At 41.5% G+C, this 18,013-nt stretch overlaps 1 protein-coding gene across 5 annotated transcripts in view; it reads right to left on the bottom strand.

Moving 5' to 3' along the window:
* The window catches only part of itgb4 (integrin, beta 4), a 28,476-nt gene extending 12,855 nt beyond the window's left edge, over positions 1-15,621 (bottom strand). Inside the window, exons 1-24 of one of the 5 annotated variants that reach the window (XM_035145607.2) lie at positions 15,386-15,621; positions 10,827-10,909; positions 9,787-9,869; positions 9,018-9,119; positions 8,695-8,899; positions 8,513-8,609; positions 8,221-8,392; positions 7,025-7,288; positions 6,839-6,928; positions 6,590-6,712; positions 5,772-5,939; positions 5,586-5,662; positions 4,834-5,042; positions 4,255-4,358; positions 4,069-4,164; positions 3,120-3,243; positions 2,897-3,022; positions 2,347-2,465; positions 2,220-2,253; positions 1,916-2,110; positions 969-1,072; positions 814-872; positions 389-412; positions 123-271 (exon numbers count right to left, since the gene is read on the bottom strand). In XM_035145607.2, coding sequence (XP_035001498.1) covers positions 123-271; positions 389-412; positions 814-872; positions 969-1,072; positions 1,916-2,110; positions 2,220-2,253; positions 2,347-2,465; positions 2,897-3,022; positions 3,120-3,243; positions 4,069-4,164; positions 4,255-4,358; positions 4,834-5,042; positions 5,586-5,662; positions 5,772-5,939; positions 6,590-6,712; positions 6,839-6,928; positions 7,025-7,288; positions 8,221-8,392; positions 8,513-8,609; positions 8,695-8,899; positions 9,018-9,119; positions 9,787-9,869; positions 10,827-10,902 — 2,800 coding nt within the window. In that variant the 5' untranslated portion in view covers positions 10,903-10,909; positions 15,386-15,621. Of the gene's footprint in view, positions 1-122; positions 272-388; positions 413-813; positions 873-968; positions 1,073-1,915; positions 2,111-2,219; positions 2,254-2,346; positions 2,466-2,896; positions 3,023-3,119; positions 3,244-4,068; positions 4,165-4,254; positions 4,359-4,833; positions 5,043-5,585; positions 5,663-5,771; positions 5,940-6,589; positions 6,713-6,838; positions 6,929-7,024; positions 7,289-8,220; positions 8,393-8,512; positions 8,610-8,694; positions 8,900-9,017; positions 9,120-9,786; positions 9,870-10,826; positions 10,910-12,872; positions 13,392-15,385 lie in introns of those variants that run through there. The other 4 variants (XM_035145609.2, XM_035145613.2, XM_035145610.2 and 1 more) reach the window with 4 other exon arrangements.
* Positions 15,622-18,013: the final 2,392 nt, after the last annotated feature.

Here is an 18,013-nt window from a genome sequence, read left to right as displayed (position 1 = left end):
CAGAGGAGGACCACGCGTAACGACAAGTTTAATGACAAGGCCAATGAAGGTAAGGGCTGCTCGTTGGAGATCAGAACTGAGAAGTTTATTTTCTTCCACACATACAAACAGTTAATGCTCACCTCTGTCTGTGGCCACAGTGTAGTAGCCAGGCACCACCTTGAGGTCTTGGAAGTTTCCAGACTGGACATTTTTCTCTGTGAGTTTAACAATATCAGGAAAGCTGCTACGAGGAGCGGACAAGACAGTGTCCATGATGGTGTAGTCCTGCCTGAAGAGCAAATGGACAAGCAAAGGGACAAAAAGGCATGTGTGACCCTTGGTTCCTGAAAAAACAACCAGCCAATCAGGGTTGACTTGTATCGTCATGTATCGATCAGATTGTTACCTTTTTCCAGCATTTCTCTGCATTCTGTAAAAACCAAAACAAATAATCAGTTGGTGAGAGAATGGACATTTCCCTTTAGGCACACCTACACTGGATGTAGGTGTGCTGTATATCAATCAGGGTAGTTTATTAAATGGTTAAATCCACCCTTTTTAATGATATTTAATTAAAAAATATATATATTTTGACATACAGTACATGTTAAAGTTTGATGTCTGCTGTTGTGTAAAATGCTCTAAAACTGATGTGCAATGTGGCCAAAAATCCTATAATATGACGTCATTATACAGCCATCCCCCGACTTACTTCCAGGGTCCCCATTTGCCTTTTAGTTTTAAATATGAGAATACGAAATCATTCATATCTTACAATGACAATAGTTGCATGTTATAAATGAAACAGCTGTTATGGAACATGCATCTCACCTGAAAGCGGTCTTCTGCACCTTCTGGGCCCCAGGAATCTGTTTGTACACCTCATTGAGCTGGATGAAAGAAAATAAAACAGTTTTCAGTGTCACAGTCACCATTCACACACTTACACAAAAGGTCACCAAGAAACAAAACAAAAACACACTCACGTTATCGGCCGCTTCTTTGCGGAGCTGATCTGCTTCTTTGGATTCAGGGCGGGACAGGATTTCAGAGAACAGCCTGTTCAGCCGGACGGAGAGTGGGAACTGGACTACAAATGACAAATGACAAGAAGGACATTTAAAACAATGTCCCTAAGTTCTACACACTTAAATGTCAGTTTAATGTCATAGGTTTACTTTTAAAGCAACACTGTTTAACTTTTACAGCGCCCCCTGCAGCAGATTAAGTGGTTTTCATTTAGAGAAAAGTCTATCAATCTCTTGGGTGGAGCTCTGACTGCGTAGTGACTGAATCACAATTGAACAGTGGATATTACCCATGATCCCTGGCTTCCTGAACCAGAAGAGCTGAACTACATTCGTCAGTCCCATTCTTGTGAACACAATATCTCAATAATGCCAAAAGGGAATTTCTTCAAATTTAGTACAAACATTCAGTTGCACTCAAGGATGAAATTATTTGATTTCAGTGGACGAAGGTAAAAAATCAAGGTCGATGTGACCTCACAGAGCACATTATTTGCCTTGTGAACACGTTATATCTCAAGAAAGCCTTCAGAAAATGTATTCAAACTTGGTATAAATGTACATTTGGACTCATTAATTAACTTATTAGAACTGAACTCTACTTGGAATTCTTTATATTTTAAAGGTTTCCTCGCTGAATATTGGAGATAATAGCAGTTTTTTGTTGACGTCACAGTCATTTTTAGTCACAGTCAATTTAACTGGTCTACAGTTCAGCATTATTCTTGAACCTGCTGGATCTGATTCTGACAATTGAAGCTGTGACTTTTAGTCAGTTTCACACTTCTCACAGGAGATCGTACCCACTCACCAAAGTAACATAGAGCCAGAACAGACGTTCATGGTGAGGAGTGGGAATGAAAGTGGCACCATTCTCCCGTAATTTAACATAATTTAGCACTTACTAGTCTCTTTAGGATTTGGCTTCATCAGAGCCTGGGGGTGATTGGGTCCTCTGTGTACATTATCTGTCACCTTCCAGCGAACCACATCAGTCCCTTTGGGTGGACCAGTCCTCACCATTGGCGTGTCCAGATGGTCTGAGGTGAGCAGAGACTGGCGGAGCAAATACTCATCTTCCTTGAAGCCGACCATGCGACCTGCAGAGCAAACAACATATGGTGACTCATATTCAACACGGTCCCAGTCGGGGGATGACGGATTTTAGATCTATGCTGTTGCATGTGATGTAAGTGACACACGTCTTACCTTTCCTACAACAAGGCAGCAGGGCAAGACAGCTCTGTTTCAAGTTAAAAGATGAGAGGAAAAAAGATGAGAAAAAAACGGAGCATTTCAATTAGAAATATCAACCATATGAGAAATGTATTTATACCTGGCAGCAGGTTTTGCAGCAGGCACAGTATTTCCAGCAGCAGAGCAGCAGGAGTGCCAACAGTAACAACAGGAACAAGAGGAGAGGCAGCAGCCACAGGAGGCTGGCAGCGGGACAATCTGAAGGGTCATCACAAAGCACAGATAACGTTAGAAATGCAGCGATTATACGGAATACTGCTGCCAGGAGGTTAACTGGAGGGATGACAGGAGCTCTCATTCAGTATATCCTGTTCCTAACTCATGTTGCTATGGTTTTAATTGTCTCTAATGTTCAGACAGACATCACTTTTCTCATGCTGTCCTTTCTTGCAGCTCCTCCTTTCAGCCTCTGTCTGAAACACTTGGTTTTAGTTCCTTTCTCTTTAACTCTGCAGAACTTTCACCCCCCCCCCCCAAAAAAAACTTGTATAACACACTAGAGGAAAGATATAAAAAAAATCATGTGTCTCCCTTAATGAACAGTGTCCTGGCAACATAAGCAAACGCCTCCACAACTGTCTTCACATTTAAACCACGGTGTTGCTGCTCATATTCAAGCTGCAGCTCACCTTTCTTTTTGAGCACTTGGACGTCCAAGATTCCATTTTTTGAATCTGTGGGGTTCTCAGCAGTGTAGTGGTAGGTACAGTCATCATCTTCGTCACGGAAACTGCACGAATCAAGCACTTTGTCCGCTGAAAACACACACGTACAAGCGTGCTATAGCGTGATGCCATGTTTATCATTGTGAGGAGTATCTGGATAGTTAATGTAGCTCCTTTGTGAGCTCACCTTCTTTGAGTTCATCCACCATGGTAATTTTGAAGGGGCAGTTCTTACAGTCCTCCTTCTTTCCCGTCTTCCAGGCTTGACACTGGACACAATCCCTTGTACCCTCACACACGCCCAGCTGGGCCTAGATGGGACACACACATACAGTATGTACACACATCGAAACACTAAACAGACACGCTAACCAAAGCTAAAAAGCATGAAGCATATAAATAGCACCAGGTGTATTATGAGGCCTTGAGTGTAGCTGAAAAAAGAAACAACAAAACAAAAGAATGGGCCTCATGCAAGAATCGTTCTTATATAATACGTACAGATTTGTTGTCAAGTTGTGCGTACGAGTGATTTAGGAGAGTTTGTTGAATTTACGAGTGGTCCATTATCGTAGGAGTCGTGAGACATTGGTCTGCTGTTATTCAGGTCCATTCTTGTGGTGAGACATTATTTGAAGCAATTTTCATATCGATTTCCTCTTTATTTCAGGGACAGTATGGCCCATGACAGTGTTTGCATCGAAAGTGCTGCTTTAGTCTCTTAATTTTACTTCTGACGTTGCGAAAAGGTCTAGACTTTATCTTTCTTGTTCTTTGAAATCAGGACTTCAATCTGCAAAATCGTGAAGTTCTTCTTTTTGCTCTTTGATGTCACTAACATGACGTAACACTTCTAACACATGGGGCGTTAGCAATGCTTTTTTACCATCTCTCAAATATGCACAAGTGGCTTTCATCATGTTTATGCAGCTCATTTACACACTCTTCTGAAGATTGAAGCGTTTGTTCAATCTAACGTGTCATGTTCGTACAAACTCACTGTGCAAACAAATGTAGGAGAAATTTAGAATAAGTATACGAACTTGTTCATTGCATGAGGCCCATTGTGTTGGAGCTGAGAATTTGATCCATTCACGGCAACATAACACACATACTTATACATTATATCCACACACCTGGAAATTTGGCTCACAGGTCGAAGTCATCTCCACGCCAGTGTTGTTGCACTGACAGCGACCGCAGACACATTTAGCTACCCCATTGCAGATACCCTGGCACAAAGACACAATCAGGCACCAGTGTGAGATACACTGACAATAACCTTACATTGAAACAAAAAGAGGGTGGGGGGCTCCACTCACCCCCTTGTTGTCCAGACAGGTCTGGTTGCTATTGGTACACTCGCAGGCTTTTCCACTCCAGCCTTTTCCACATACACAGCTACCCATCGAGCAAGTGCCACGGTCTGATGGGAGGAAAGAATGGGATTTAACAGCATTACCCCTGTGGTAAGTGGTGTGTGTGTTTTTGTGTTTGTTTCCTGTATACTGTATACTGTATACTGTATATTACGAATGTAAAAGAAAGTAAAAAACAACAAATGGGATATGGGCCAAGAAAGAATATTTTTAAAAAAGGCGGATCCAAGATCACAATCCTTATTATTGTGAGATTGGACTTTTCTTGACATTTTCACCATTTTCCCAGGTAATAATCCACGGATGATGATGACTGTGTGAAATTTAGTCAGCTTCTTTTCAAATTAAGGGAACTCTTGGGCCTTGACAGAAGCCCAAGTTAACGTAATATAATGTGTCCTGAAAGGTATGCTGAGAGACAACATGTCAAATTGAAGAACATTTGCAACAATCATAGAGATGACACATCATATGCACACATCCATCCTTAGTCATTAATTCAACAACTGTAAGTTTTCGCACCGTTGCAGAGGAAGCCTCCAGATCGTGGACACTGGGTCTTGTCGTACTGACAGTATGGTCCCTCAAACTGATCTGGGTTGGAGCACACACAGCCTCCACACTGCTTGCACTCCCCGCGACCTGAACAAGGCTCCGTATTGCCCGGGATTTTGCACCGGCTGGTGTCCTGAGCTGAAGAACTCACTGAGCAGTTACAGAATGCACCCAACCTGAAGGAGACACATGGACAAAGCAAAGAGAAAAAAAACAAAGACTTAACAGTCCATCGCTTGGCAAAGGCATCATAACCCAGGTAATAATATGGTACTTTTAAAGAGATGCTGCACACTTAAATGTGTTTTTTGTCAACCAGTCAGAGACGTCCTCCCTCCTCTCCTGTCCCACAGATGTCTCTTTCTCACACACACACACACACACACACACACACCATTTGAACCGCTGGCTGAGACAGCCACCTGTGCCGGCTCAGGACTTCACATGAAGCCTCTACTTCATGTGACATTTCTGTCGCAAACGTGTGTGCACTGCTACTGATGTCGTCGCTCATAGCAAAAACTTAGAGAAGAACAAGAAGTGAGATAACTAATAACTGTGTTATATGTATGTGTGTGTGGGGGTAAGGGGGTAGGTGGGCAGGTCACAGCCCTGCCTCCCAGCACTGCATTTTTAAAACATTTCCAGGGAGACACACTCCAGCCAAAACTTAGGGGTGATGTTACACTTTAATAAAGAATTAATAATAATAGTCTCACCAGCCATCAAAACACTGACACTTCCCACACCTCATGTCTCCATTGCTGTGGCATTTGGCTGATTTAAGGACGGGAGTCTGCAGGACAAATAAAAGAAACCAAGGGCTTAATTCCACACAGAGAATTGAGAGTCAATGACTTCAGCTTGTCTTCTTGTGCGCCTCAGTGTTCATCTACATGTCTGACCTTCTCACATTCGCAGGTCGGACACAGAATCGAGGCCTCAATGCTGAAAGCGTTATTGAAGGTGGTGGGCTTGACTCTCATCGTCCCCTCCTTATCTTCCTGATTAGTCTGGCAGACAGGCGTTTCGTCAATCATCCTCTGGGCTTTGAGACGCATCTTGAACCTACCCTGGAGAACACACGTGTACACACAGTTAAGAGGATGACTGTGCACACCAAGCATTTAGCTGTATGAGTCTTAGAACAGACAATTTAGGACCATATTTGACTACAACTATATGGCCTGTAAATGCTGACAAACTGGTTTTAGTAATTAATTATTAAAACTGACCAACAATGTCAGCAAACTGATCATCACTTCGAGGAAAATTTGTATTCCAACCTTCGATCATCTATACCGCTTATCCTTTGAGGGTCGCGGGGGGAACTGGAGCCAATCCTAGCTGACATTGGGCGAGAGGCGGGATACACCCTGGACATGTTGCCAGTGTATCAGAGGGTACTCAAGCTTCCTCCCACAGTCTAAAGACATGCACATTGGGTTGTCCCTGTATGTTGCCCCTGCGATATGCTGTCAACCTGTCCTGGATGTACCCCGCCTATCGCCCAAAGTCAGCTGGGATTGGCTCCAGCGCCCGCCTCCGTGACCCTAATATGTGGTATACATGGTTGGCTATATTGGTTAATGGTGCACACCATCAATCTAAGATGCAACTAAGATTATAAGATGCAGCTCATGCATAGAACTTGGGGGTGTTAAAAACACACAAATTTGTTTGATTGATTCGTTAGTTGTTACTGTCTTGTTTCCTCTCTTACAATTTCTCCAGGCTGGAAATTAAAGTTCCCGTATTCTGAAAGTTGTCCCTCGGTCGTCATGAACTGAGACTTGAACGCTTTGGGTGTCTCCTCCGTATGGATGCTCATCTTGGAACGGATATTCTGAAAGGACACACAAGGACATCAGCAAAAAGACGTATGATCATTTGAGGTCATTTGACAGTTTTCAAATGACAAAAAGAACCTCATTCTTCCACCTGATGATTTACAGAGGAGATGATGTTGTACCTTGAAGGCGGTCTCCATGACCTCCAGGATGTTAGAGGAATCCTCTTGCAGCAGACCAACCTCAGCAATGGGGAAATATTCCTGAAGTTTCTACACAATACAGAAAAGAAATCCTTTAGCTAAACTCTGACATCACAGTTCAAGAGAATAACTCCTGTGAAAACTGAACAACTACAGACCACTGACCTTGTAGTACGTGTATGAGTGGTTGGTAACAGCAAATATGGGGATGATGTTGTGTTTGCCAAGCACGCGGACCAGCGTGGGTATTGATGGGTAATCCTGTTTGGTATCCTCTGTGTATTTGCCCACTGCGTCCAGGTGGCAGCGTTCGTCGTTGCGTGGCAGGATGCCGGACAGTACGTTAGCGCCATCTGCCTCGTAGTGGAAGGCTGACTCGGTGGAGAAAACCAGGAGATGTGTGCTGTGGTTTCGCCAACCGATTCTATTCTAAAAGAGGATAAGGAAAGAGGGACATACAAAAAGAGTCAATAATTGTCACTTCCAAAGTTTATTTCCTTCCCTTCATTTCCAAGATTGTTCGAAGTGCAGTCATTTATTTTTTTTCCATCTGGGGGCAGTGGAAACAAGCTGCAAACATTACATTCACATACTATAACCTTTTATGCTGATATTAGCAAAAAAATATTCTTATAGCTCTATTTCTGCCTATCTCATTTAGTGTGTGTGAAGATGGATGACATGACAACTCCCAAAAAGTGATGCCAAATTATATTGATCAATCCCTGGTGGCTGGCTACATTACAGGTCATAAATCCCGCCTCCTCCATATTAGCAGGTGGGACATGGACCAAACGAAATAGCCAAAGTACGTGTCAAATAAATTTTGGTAGCTCTTATCACACTGATGTATGTTCAAGTGCTAGTTTTTGTGGCAAGTTCGATAAAATCTTATCTGATGCATGTTTATCAACGGGACCTCGATGTTGTGTCTCCACACCACGATCACTTCTGCCCAGACTGATGACAAAAATGCAAAATGTTGGCACCCGTATCCCAGATATTTTACCTTCAGTTTTGTATAACAGGGGCCAGTGCAGACAGGTCATCCATCTTTATGTACAGTCTAGGTCAGAGGTATTCAATTCAAATTTAGAGAGGTCCCGATAGACAATATTTCTGGTATTAAATAGAAATGCTCAGTCAAAACTTGACAATTCTCAATGATTTATCGGTTATATATCCAGGTCCGGATAGGACAATGTCTGGGTCTGGATCTGGATCTTGGTCCACCTAGTGACCCCTGGTCTATGGTGTACCTCAACTCGATTTCTATTATGTTCACCAGCTCATCCCAAACTTTGTCTGTTATTCGGTGCTGGGTAAGTGGAGAACCAAAACAATGTACGATTCTTACTGACCCCACAAACTGCAGCCTGCAATATGGCGTCAAACCCTCCTTCAGGAGCGTCCAGGTTGCCAGATATTTTCTCCTTCTGGAGCTTTGAGGTGAATTCGTTCACATCTTTGGTCAGCTTGATGACGTTTTGGAAGGAGAATGGAGGGTCACTGTCGGGCCATGGCGTTTTAAGTCTGAGAAGTGAAGGAGGAGGACGGACAAAAAAAGAGAGACGGCATGGACATTTATACTACACCCCAACGTATACATACTTCACTTTCCAAAGTAGGTTCATTTTACATTATCTCTCTTACTTGGAGGGTCTCATGTCCGTCTGGGGCTCAATCACTTTGTCAACAAACTTCCCAAAGCCAATGGTGGGGTCATTTGACAGGTTCCCAATCAACCGAGCTACAGGAAATACAATAAATCAGTATCGCATTGACAACAGTCAACCAACACATCACCAATTTGATGCCGTTTCAGGGCTGCTCACATAGCTCATTGCCCATCTTCTTCAAGTTGGCCAAATCATCAGCCATGGAGTTGGAGAAATCCATAAGAATATAAAGATCCAGAGGACCTTTGGTCGGAGAAAACACGTCCACGTCCACCACCTTCTCCTCTCCTGGAAGGAAGCTCATGCTCATCCGCTGTGGAGACACCTGAGACTGACTGTGCTTCATGTTGATCTGTTGTGCCTGAGCAGCAGGAAGGGTAATAGGAACGTTAAGATTTTTGATTTGAAACAATGACAGACCTTTAAGACTAAAGAGTGATGGAATGATTTGAAAAGAAACGAGAGTGGGGATGTCTTACCCTCATCACAATCCTTTCGCTTTTAGCTGTGATAAGAGCCGCACCACTGCAGCCGTGGGTGCGTATGTTTTCATACAGGTCACAGCGCGGGCCGTCAAAGTTCTGCGCAAATAGGGAGTGTGATTAGTCAGTTAAGCTTTCAGTTAACAACCAGTTTTGATTCATTCAAAACTATTAATTAAGGGTGAGGATTCATTCTTCATCAGTGGTTGCTCAGTCCTAAGTGGTCCAATCACAAGTGGTCAGCTCTAAGTTCAGGTCTGAATGCAACCAAATGCATCCTCAATGTGTAGTAAAATGACCTTGAATTGAGATTAATTGATTTTAGGTTTAATATTAATCTCAAATTTATCAACAGCTTTATTTTTATTTTTGAATATGTTTTACAAAAGCACCTTTAGCAAATTTAAAGAGCATAGAAGGAATTGTTGGATTTGGAATAAAATCATTTTCCAGGTATTAATGCGCTCACATCCAATGGACAGACTAGCATATTGCACACGGATAAAGTGCTGTTAAGTCTTTTTGGAAGAACATAGTAATTTAAAAAACCCTGAGTTTTAGTAACAGAGGAACTTCCACATCCCTCTATACTCATCCCCTACAGACCGACCTTTGTCAATATTTTCTAGAACTGATGACCTACACCTGTACATCTCCGAAAAGAACTGGGAGAAAAACTGTAAAACTTTGTAATTGTAATTGTAGGATTTGTTTAAATTGTGCTAAAGTGTACTTAAAAGGGCAACAGTCTGTTATCTGCTCTCACCTCATCAGGGCAGTAGGCGCAGTCTTTCCCAGCCTGCAGGCACTCGGAGCAGCTCTTGTCCCGGGCCTTGAAGCAGTAGTTCTCTGAGGGGAGAGAGTCGGGAATAGCCAGAGACACAGAGAGCCAACAAAGTGAGAATCAAACCCAGGAAACATAGCAAGAATACCTGTGGTAACACCAAAACACATTTAACAGATAAAACTGGAGCTGAGGAATAATTTCATCTATCTTTGACTTTATATAATATTGCAATTGACTTTGAGATTTTTGATTTTATAGAATTTATATGTGGCCACGAGCATTATTTGTTTTCTACTGTTACTCTTAGACATTTTATTCCATTCACTATTTCTTTTTCGTATATTTTTTATCATGATCTTCTTCATTGTGTTTGTTGGACAATTTTGATAGATTATACAATTTGTTTTCTTTAAGTTCAGTGTTAATTTGTTACAATCAAACTAGCTCTTAAGTATTGAGTAAGCAGTTTTTTTATCACAATATTCAAGAGCTGTTCCAAATTCTTTCCACTACCAATTACATTTGTTTCCTTACAAATAATGTCATGTTTAGTGTTTTTGGATACCTCACTTGTAATCTATAATATGAACAGCAATGGTCCCCACATTGAGCCCTGGGGAACCCCAGAAATTACAAGTTCAAAACACTGATATACCAGCAAACAAAAAACCAGATAATTTAAAAAAGGTGCTCATCTTTATGAGATAAATGTAACTTTAATCAATTAACTTGACAAATTTCTACCTAAAATGTAAAACTATCCTCCTTACATTGAAGAGAAGTCTCAAAAAACTAAAAAGATATGGAAGGGATAAGTCAACTAGGTTATTTAGGCTACTAGTTGCATAGAAAATAACATGTCAGTAAATGTATTCATGATCTATGGTTTGATCCCTTGCTCCTCCAGTTTCAGTTCCCCCTGATGGCTGCACCGTCAGTGTGTGACTGAGATGTATGAGTGATGAATTAATGTATGCGTGAATGGGACAAGCGGTTGTTAAGTTCATTTACGTCCTCACCTTCAGCATAACAGGAGGTCAACAGGATGGCTAGAAGCCCAAGCCCCACTGAGAGATATAACACCCATCTCCCCATCTCCTTCCTTCAACAGAAAAATACATAAATACATTCACATGTACAATATACACAAAATCCACTGTTATAGAAAGAGAGAGAGAGGGAGGGAGAAATAAGAAAAAAAGGCAATGAAAAAACGTTTTATCTTCAGGCGATATCGCTGCAGACTGAGTTGTAACTTGATCCACCTGTACTTTCTTTTGGTCGAGGCTCGAAGAAAGTGAACAGGCCCAGACACTCCCTTCACCCTCACTTGAGTTGGTGAAATGAGCTGCAATCTGAGACTGGTTTAAACAAAGAGACGCAGCCTATACAAAAAACATCTTGTACAAAAAATAACCAATTCCGGTTCTCAGAAGAACTTTGTCCTTTCTTAGTTTAACCATAAATGTTATTATGCTAATAAATAACACAAATACAACCAAATATATAGAACCGTTTTTTATTAATCAGGGCCTCTGATTCAGCGGCGGCCCTAACTGAAATCTGATTGGCCCCTAAAGTGCTCCTGTCCTGACAGTAGTGGGTTTTTTTTCTTTAAAAAAATGTAAATTAAAAAAACTAGATGCCTATTAACAATTGTAACAATAAATATGACACTTTGTCAGGGATCACAACAGGAAGAGACCAATACAGGGTGGGACCTGGAAATATTCCTGGGTGTTGTTTAGACTCTTCACAATAAAACCTATAATTTTGACAGAAAGATATAAAAAAAAAAAAAAAAGCTGAAGATGGGAGAGGTGGGTAGTGAACAAAGGGCACGATGTGGCATGCAATGTCTCTGTAATTATCTCAGTGGGCAGCTAACTGTGCCACAGTGCTCAGAAGAAAATGATGATTTGTGCCTCTGAAGATTTACAACTCCGAGATGGAATTTCTCCCTGGGGCGAGAGAATGACCCATCCAAGTTAAAAAACACGGCCTGGAAAACACATGGGAAAGGCACCTTAACACATCAGTGTGAGCCTAAACTGACTACAAGTGTGTGTGCGCGTGTGTTTGAGTGTGTGTGAATTCATGCCATAAGGTGTCCCATAAATCACTGACCAGGAAGGGTCCGGAGGAACAGACCAGCTCCTATTCTCCAAACTTCAAACTGTCAGTCACGGAATATGAGCTGAGATGAGATAAAGCACTTTGTATACTATTCCTATTTAGACAGAATCAAAGTTCAAAGCTACGCTGCGCAGTGGTTTTCTATGACACCAACAACAAACTGGGAGACACAAATTAGAGCTTCCAAGAGGCAGAAAATAGAACTGAGTCATCCGCCCGCTATTCGGTTTAAACTGCACCGTGGCACAAAAAAAAAAGAGGAGACATTTATCTTGAGTTCAAACGCCTCTGGTCCTGCAGACAACAACACGTCTGCAAGGTGAACATACCGCTGCTGGGCGTGGGTCGGAACCTGTCATGACATCATCAGTTAGGGGTGAGGGGTGAGGGTGGGGGTGTATTGATAGGTTTGGGGGTCTGGTTTGGCTATAAGTTCAGGGTCCTGCCTTTGGTCGTTAGCTAAATTACAGCGAAACACATCTGGAAGATTTGTCTTTGAAGTTACTGTATCTCTGAATTCCACCTTAACAACCCAAACAAATCAAAGCAAACTAAATGCTGGGGGTCTGCTGGTTTAACACTGAGTATAAAACAGTAGAAGACAGCGAACACTGGGAACTCACTGTCGCTGGTACTGTTCCTCTTTCGTTCACCTGTGTTGCATTACAGTCAGAGATGTGGGCAATCGTGCGGAAAGAAAAAAAAATCAAAAGAGAATAAACTAAATCCAAATCTTTTCTTGCACGCACTTCTGAAATATGAAATTACATAACTCACATTTCACTTCCCTTCACCTTGCTCAAAAGTTATATACGAACATTAACGAAGCAGAATAATCAGTCCGTTTTGTAAAAGTCTTAAGAAAACGTTGAAGGTGAAAACAATGGAAATGTATGACTCGATAGAAAGAGATTACTAATCAAACAAACCTCTTACTGTGCTCTCACCCAGACCAAGTCCAAAAGTCCAACCGTAAATAAAAAAAACAGAACAAGAAACTGTGTCCTTTTTGCTTGGTTTGACCCACAAAAAAGTTTAGAAAAAGGTTTGTATCCACCTGTGCTGAAAAAGTAAAGTCCTTGTGTCCAAGTTTAAAGTTTAAAAAAGAAAGAAAGAAAGAGACAAAAATATTTCCAGTCTTTCTATTGTCTATCTTTTCTTCCTTCCTGGTCAAATAGTTACTTATTCAACCTTAAAGTCCAGTGTGTGTGTGAGTCTGTGAGTGTGTGTGCAAGAGTTTTTAAGGAGAGCGACATGAATGACAGTGAGACTCAGCAACTGAGTGAATGCAACTGTGTGTTGTGACTTGATCCCTCCTTCAGCTTCTGCGCACTCACACACACACGCACACGCACACACACACAGGCACTCTCTCTCTCTCTCTCTCTCTCTCTCACACTCACACTCACACACACACACACACACACACACACACACAAACACTTTCCCTTCCCTGTCCCAGGTGAGCGGCTGTGACTGAGAGGGTTAACTCCCTTCCTGTACCTCTATCCCTTCCCCACCCTGTTACAAGTTAAAAGCTCCACACCTCTGTGTGTCAAGGCCCCCTCCTTGCTGCATTCCACCGCTAGACAAGTTCACCTGTGTGGGCTTGAGGCTGGGGAGGCAGGCCCCTCCTTCCACAGCCTCCTCCCATGCTCTTGGGAGTGGCACATGGAGCAGAACACTGCCTGCAGGCTATGGGAAACGGCTTTGTGACTCCTAGGTTTACACAATCATGTGCTCATACTTAACGGGCACATTCTCTACTTCTCCGATATTTGATATGAATAATGTGATTGCCACATATTCTTTTATTGAGGTAAAGCTTACTTCCTTCACTCTGAACGATATGGTAATCTGCATTCCTGAACATGCCACAGTGTCCCTGACACACAATCCTCGTGCTCACCTGGTTTAATTGTGTTCCTTACAAAGCGTGAGTGGACTGGATTGGAGTTGCAGTTAGAGTCCGACAGGTCCCCTATACCCTTACAAAGACACAGGTCATTTGTCATATGTCCCCACATTCCTTGTTCATTGTTCATCATGCCAGAACTTTAAACTAGTTAGGCCTGGGTCATGATTCACAGAAATCTAATTCTATTTTGTGTAAGATTGTATTTAGTGCAACTTTTAAGGAGAACAATAGTATTGTAGAAGAAGTAGTCGGAGTATCATATAAGATCAGTGTCAGTTTTACAGGGATTTCTCTGGAGAGGCTTTTTCTCTTGGCTCCCTCAGACCACACATCAGGTGTTAAAGGTCGTTCTAAATCCCTATCATTGCACCTAATTACACTCAAACAAATGGACAGGACTCATCCTGTACTTGTGACTCAGCTCCTCTAGAACCAATGGGTTGACTCAGAAGAAAGAACAGCTATTTGTCTACACTGTACGTGCCACATTGGGCAATCTGCGGAAGAACAGTCACAGGCAAGTTCTTTCCAGGAAAATAAAACTAATACATCAGGATCAATCAATCCCTCCTCTGAAGCACTTTTCATGCTCCATTTGAGGTTTCAGTAAAAACACAGGGGATGAATCAAAACTGAACCAATATCCATGAAGGATGTGGTTTGGGTTCAGACAATAATTCATGGATCTTGATGAAAAAAATGATCTGGTGAATTTAAATGTGGTTTCATAAGGGGACCATTGGGCCTTAGCAGCAATATGTATCTGATCTCAATGCATGCATATGACAATGGGGATCAAGTGGCCAATCAGCCTTGGTGGAGGTAAGCACTTTCCAAGCATTGTAAAGGTGGAAACATCCTGTAATGAAACACATCATAGTGCAGGGGGTCCTACAGAAAAACAACCACAAGACTACATCAATGATTTTGATGGACCTGTTCTATGTTTATTATAAAGATGAAAACGAGAACAAAATATCCTGTGATCCTGTGGTGGGATGTAACAAAGTACATCTATACTTAAGTAGATTTTAAATATCTGTACATTACTCAGGAAGATTCATTTCTGTCACTTAAAAATCTGTACTTTCTACTCCACTACATTTTAACAATGCAATGACATGACAATGTTTTCAGGGACATCATGTGCAGCTCTATCTATAACAGGGTCTTTATTACAGGCTACACTCTGCTACACTCTCAGTGCTTTTACTTTTAATACTAAGTACATCTTATAGCAAGTACTTACTTTTACTCAAGTAGAAAAATGAATGTTGCACTTTTACTTTTACTTGATTAAAATCTTTTCTATTCATTTGTGCATTTACTCAAGTAAAATGTTACTCGTACTTCTTCCCAGTACTGCTATGTTGAAAGGCATACAGTATAGTGCAGGGGGATCCTACATACCAACACAACAGGGTTCATTTAATGCACCTGCTACAGTGACATTTAAACCAAACTTAATACATTTAGCTGTATGAGTCATTTCATTTATCAACACAACTTATTGTCTATACTCACTCAGGAGGAACTTTATCTCATGTAGCAGCTGTAATTACTTCATTCACCACCAAACGCGTGCAGGAGCAGCTCTCAGCTCTCTGTCCTGGGCAAACATGGAACATTAGACTGAAAGAGGTTTCTTACTGCGAACAGGACGGTGACCTGGACTCATCAGCAGCACAGACAGAGCAGCTCTCACTCCTCTGGACCAGAGAGAATGTGTCTGCTCTCAGCTCCAGTCTGACTGTGTCCAACTCCTCTCCTATTTACATGACAAAAACACTGTGCTTTTTGCATCACTGACTTCATTCACTGCCGTAGCTCACGCCGTAGCTCTCTCCCTCTCTCTCTCTCGCTCTCTCTCTCTTCTCCTCGCCAGTAAATGTTCAGCAGTGAGTGTGGACCAACACACAAAACTAAGAGCACTCACACATTACTTAGTCCTGTATAATAACACAATACTAATACAGTTTACGTGTTGATTTAATTAGCAATATTTTAAAATAGTTACAAATATGTTTTATTTGTGTGTTTATAACCTTAGTCACAGTAGGAAGGCACTTGCAGCAATTTTATACAATATCTTGAAGTGATACTGCACTTAAATGTGTTTTTTGAGCTGTAAACTAAATTTTATGAAATCCATTAATGCTTGTTTTAAAATCAACACTTATGTGTTAATTATGTGTTATTTAACACTAATCACATCAATTAAACTACAATTAACATTAATGTCTTACTAATCACATCAGTTAAACTTAAATTAACACTAATCACATCAATTAAACTTAAATCAACACTAATGTGTTACTTATCACATCAATAAAACTTCAATTAACACTAATCACATCAGTTAAACTTCAGTTAACACTCATTTGTGTTACTAATCACATCAATTCAACTTCAATTAAAACTAATCACATCAATTCAACTTAAATTGACACTCAAATGTTATACTAATCACATAAATTAAACTTCAATTGACACTCACATGTTACTTATCACATCAGTTAAACTTCAATTAAAACTAATCACATGAATTAAACTTCAATTAACACTCCCATGTGTTACTAATCACATCAATTAAACTTAAATTTATACTCATGTGTTACTAATCACATCCTTTAAACTTCAATCAACACTCACATGTGTTACTAATCACTCACTTAATGATTGGTGTTTGATAGTTTCTTGACATTTTGACTGATTTCTCTCGGAATAATTCATGGATCTTGATGGAAAAATCGGTCATATTTAGAGGACTGATATCTATGAGTTGGGGAGTCTGGCCTTGCTGGAGGGATCCAGTAAATTCAGTGAACCTAACACTTGGCTAAAAACTGTGGCTCGTGTGGTTATCTCCATCTTCAGGCACTCAAGCTGCAAGAGCAGCTTGTGCAACAAGAAGAAAAAGGACACGTGTTCATCGAATGTACCAAAAAATGCATGATTATAGTGGCTTGTTTCCAAATGTGGGTACGATTCAACTGAATGACTCACACCTCAATCTGCACTGTAGCTTCTGTTGAGTCAGCTTCACACCCAGGTGACACACCTTTATCATCCTCGAAATGAAGACATGGTTTTAATCAGACCTTCTTTTTCAATTTGCTCAATTTGAAGCTACAAAGTCTTAAAAAGGAGCCCCCTCAATCTGGTGTTCAAGTCAAACCTTCCTCCACTGCTCTTACAGAAGCTCCACCCCCCACATTGCCCAGGTGCACCACTGATCTTAACAAGTTGGAATTAGACAGTGAGTGTCTGTCTGCTCTCCAAGAAGCAGACAAACACTCACTGATGTACCTCAGCACCACCAGTGTTAGTGACTGGCTGCTCCCGCTTGGAGGACGCTAGGTATCGTTGTGTAGCCAGTGCGGCCCACGGTGTGGCCCCAATGCTCACTCGGGTCTTCAGCCTTTCGCTATCTTCTTTGGGTTACTTGTCGTCGCTGATGCTTCAGCACTTGGAGTGCAACTGTGAAAATGACTGTTGGTGCTACTTCCTGTTAGATGGCAGTGTTGGAATAGTTGTTGAACAGTAGTTGTTACGTTCTAAAACAGTAGTGGCAGCGTATGTTATCGAAGGCCACCTTTTCACGTTGTGCTTTCTACCCTCGACAGTAGAAGGCTCATTTGAGACGTAACAGTTGATGTTTACACGTTGGATTAGCATAGTTACCATATGCTGTTTAGGACGTTACTATGGGAAGTGCCGTTTATGATTCAAAGTTTTCACTCCCGCCCCCCTCCCCCCCAACCTGTGCATGAGCACGAACACCATTACTTTAATAATTGGCTGAAACAGTGTTGTGGTGTTCAGGTCATCCAGCTTTCTTTGTTTCCCAAATACAGAGCAGGGGCCTCATTTATAACTGTTGCGTACAGACAAAACGGGGCCTGAAACTTGCGTACGTCAATTCTCACACAAACGCTGGGATTTATAAAAACAACCTGACGGGAGAATGTGCGCACTTCCACACTAACACTGTGCCATGCGTACGAACATTTTGGAGACGTGAAAATGGCGATGCAGACGTGAGGTGTTGAACTGAAGCAGATTATTAATCCACTTCATCATTTACATTAAAACCAACATTATTTGTGCTCACGCGACAAAACTGTTCCATAACAACCTTCAATTGCAAAA

The sequence above is a fragment of the Hippoglossus stenolepis genome, chromosome 21 (genome assembly GCF_022539355.2).
Source record: "Hippoglossus stenolepis isolate QCI-W04-F060 chromosome 21, HSTE1.2, whole genome shotgun sequence".
Classification (NCBI taxonomy): Eukaryota; Metazoa; Chordata; class Actinopteri; order Pleuronectiformes; family Pleuronectidae; genus Hippoglossus; species Hippoglossus stenolepis.
This window is presented reverse-complemented; position numbering and strand designations above follow the sequence as displayed.